The following is a 1597-nucleotide window of genomic DNA, read 5'->3' on the forward strand; positions in this document are numbered from 1 at the left end:
GGGGAAAGCGTTTCAGCCGTGTACGTCCGTTGGTTTCCTTGTCCGACCGTGACCTCGTTGGTCACGTACGGCAATAATCAATCTCCAGTTCCATCCTACTTCCGATATATACGTGCGTACTTTTCTTCTACTACATATATAGCGAGAGGTGAGAGGGGTCAATCTCATCTGTCTCAACACGTGCGCGCAAAATCGATCTATCTTTGAGCAGAAAAGAATTGTCTATCAAAGTATCGTCGTCGTCGATCCAGTGGACCATGGGTGATGAGGCGTCGCTCCTTCCCGACCTTGCGCTGGAGGCAATCTTCGTGCGGCTGCCGCCAAGGGACTTCCACCGGTGCCGCTGCCTCTCCCGCGCATGGGCCGCCAAGCTCTCCTCCGACGACGTCATCGATCTGCACCTCCGTGTGCGCGGCAAGATCCGGCTGGACTATGACGACGTCATGCAGACCCTGCTCCTAAAGTGCAGTATCGACCACCGACGGGCCCAGAACCATATCACCGAGGAGGAGCCTTCTGGGCAAGAAAATGATGATGAGCATGATGATGGTCATGTTAACGATGATGAAGGAGGGAAGGAAGAGTCTTGTGTAGAAGATGTTGATGATGATGATGAAGGTGAAGAGGAGGACTGGAGGGAGGAGTATCGGACCAGGGGCTACGTGGAGGTGGATGAGGACTACTATATCAGAAGGGCGGAGTCCCAGGCGCGGGCCAAGGAATTGTGGGCAGAGGCAAGGAAGGATTCTAGCGGGACCACAGTCACCGACTCTAATGACCCCAACAGCTTTGGCGCCAAGCTCCTCAAAGCCTGCACCGTTCCATACGGTGCTCTCCCTCCCCGGATCCGTCAGCCGTTCTTGGAAGGCGATCCCTCTTTGGATTCTTTGGAAGGCCAGGATGAGACGGAAGGGCACACCAACATTAGGAGGATTCGTGGTCGCGAGAAGACAGAAGAGGAGGTCGACCAAGAAATCATCGCTTTTCTAAGGAGATTGCGCGATATGGATCCACAACCAACGGTACCTGCTTGATCAAATTTCTTGCATTAAGATTCACAGTTGACTATTTAACTACTCGTATGTAATACTAACATATTTCAAATATCTTTTTGGGATACCGCTGCAGTTCTTGCGGGAGTTTGATACCTATCGGTGGCCACCAGTATTTGAGCAAGGGCAAGAGGAGATAGCTGCTTTCTTGGAGGAGGCTGGGCAGGAAGCCGACTCAGACTGCTCAGAGTACCACTCGGACGATGGGGAGTTTGAAGAGGACTCTCACACCGACTACTCTTAAATCCAAGTCTAGTAATATGTCTGATATATCTACCAAGCGGTTCAGTTATATGATCCATGATCCAACTATGTTTGCAAGATTCTGCTTTGTCAGTGGCATCTATCTGTCTTTTACATATTTATCTTAGATATATATTCTAGCTAAGTTTTGTTTTGTCAATACTTATCACCGGTTATGCAGAGTTTACAAAACATTAATGTGTTACTTCTTCATCATATGTGTCCTTCGTTGCTGAGTTACCGTTTGGTTAATTCTAACTTACGTATGTCTTGCAATTATTCTCATTGAACGATATGCAATT

At 48.8% G+C, this 1597-nt stretch overlaps 1 protein-coding gene across 1 annotated transcript; it reads left to right on the plus strand.

The window, feature by feature from the left end:
• The first annotated feature begins 257 nt into the window (after positions 1-257).
• On the plus strand, positions 258-1296 carry LOC147963052 (uncharacterized). The gene is made up of 2 exons (XM_087529448.1): positions 258-1022; positions 1129-1296. Exons 1-2 carry the CDS (start codon positions 258-260, stop codon positions 1294-1296), a joined length of 933 nt encoding a protein of 310 aa, XP_087385574.1.
• Positions 1297-1597: the final 301 nt, after the last annotated feature.

This window comes from Triticum urartu, chromosome 6A (assembly GCF_056163025.1).
Source record: "Triticum urartu cultivar PI428250 chromosome 6A, HENAU_Tu73, whole genome shotgun sequence".
Taxonomy (NCBI): Eukaryota; Viridiplantae; Streptophyta; class Magnoliopsida; order Poales; family Poaceae; genus Triticum; species Triticum urartu.

Excerpts from the sequence above, each read along its gene's own strand:
- LOC147963052 (XM_087529448.1), top strand. The coding sequence starts at position 258 with ATGGGTGATGAGGCGTCGCTCCTTCCCGACCTTGCGCTGGAGGCAATC. Across the intron at positions 1,023-1,128 it reads ATATGGATCCACAACCAACG|TTCTTGCGGGAGTTTGATAC; the intron begins GTACCTGCTTGA and ends ATACCGCTGCAG.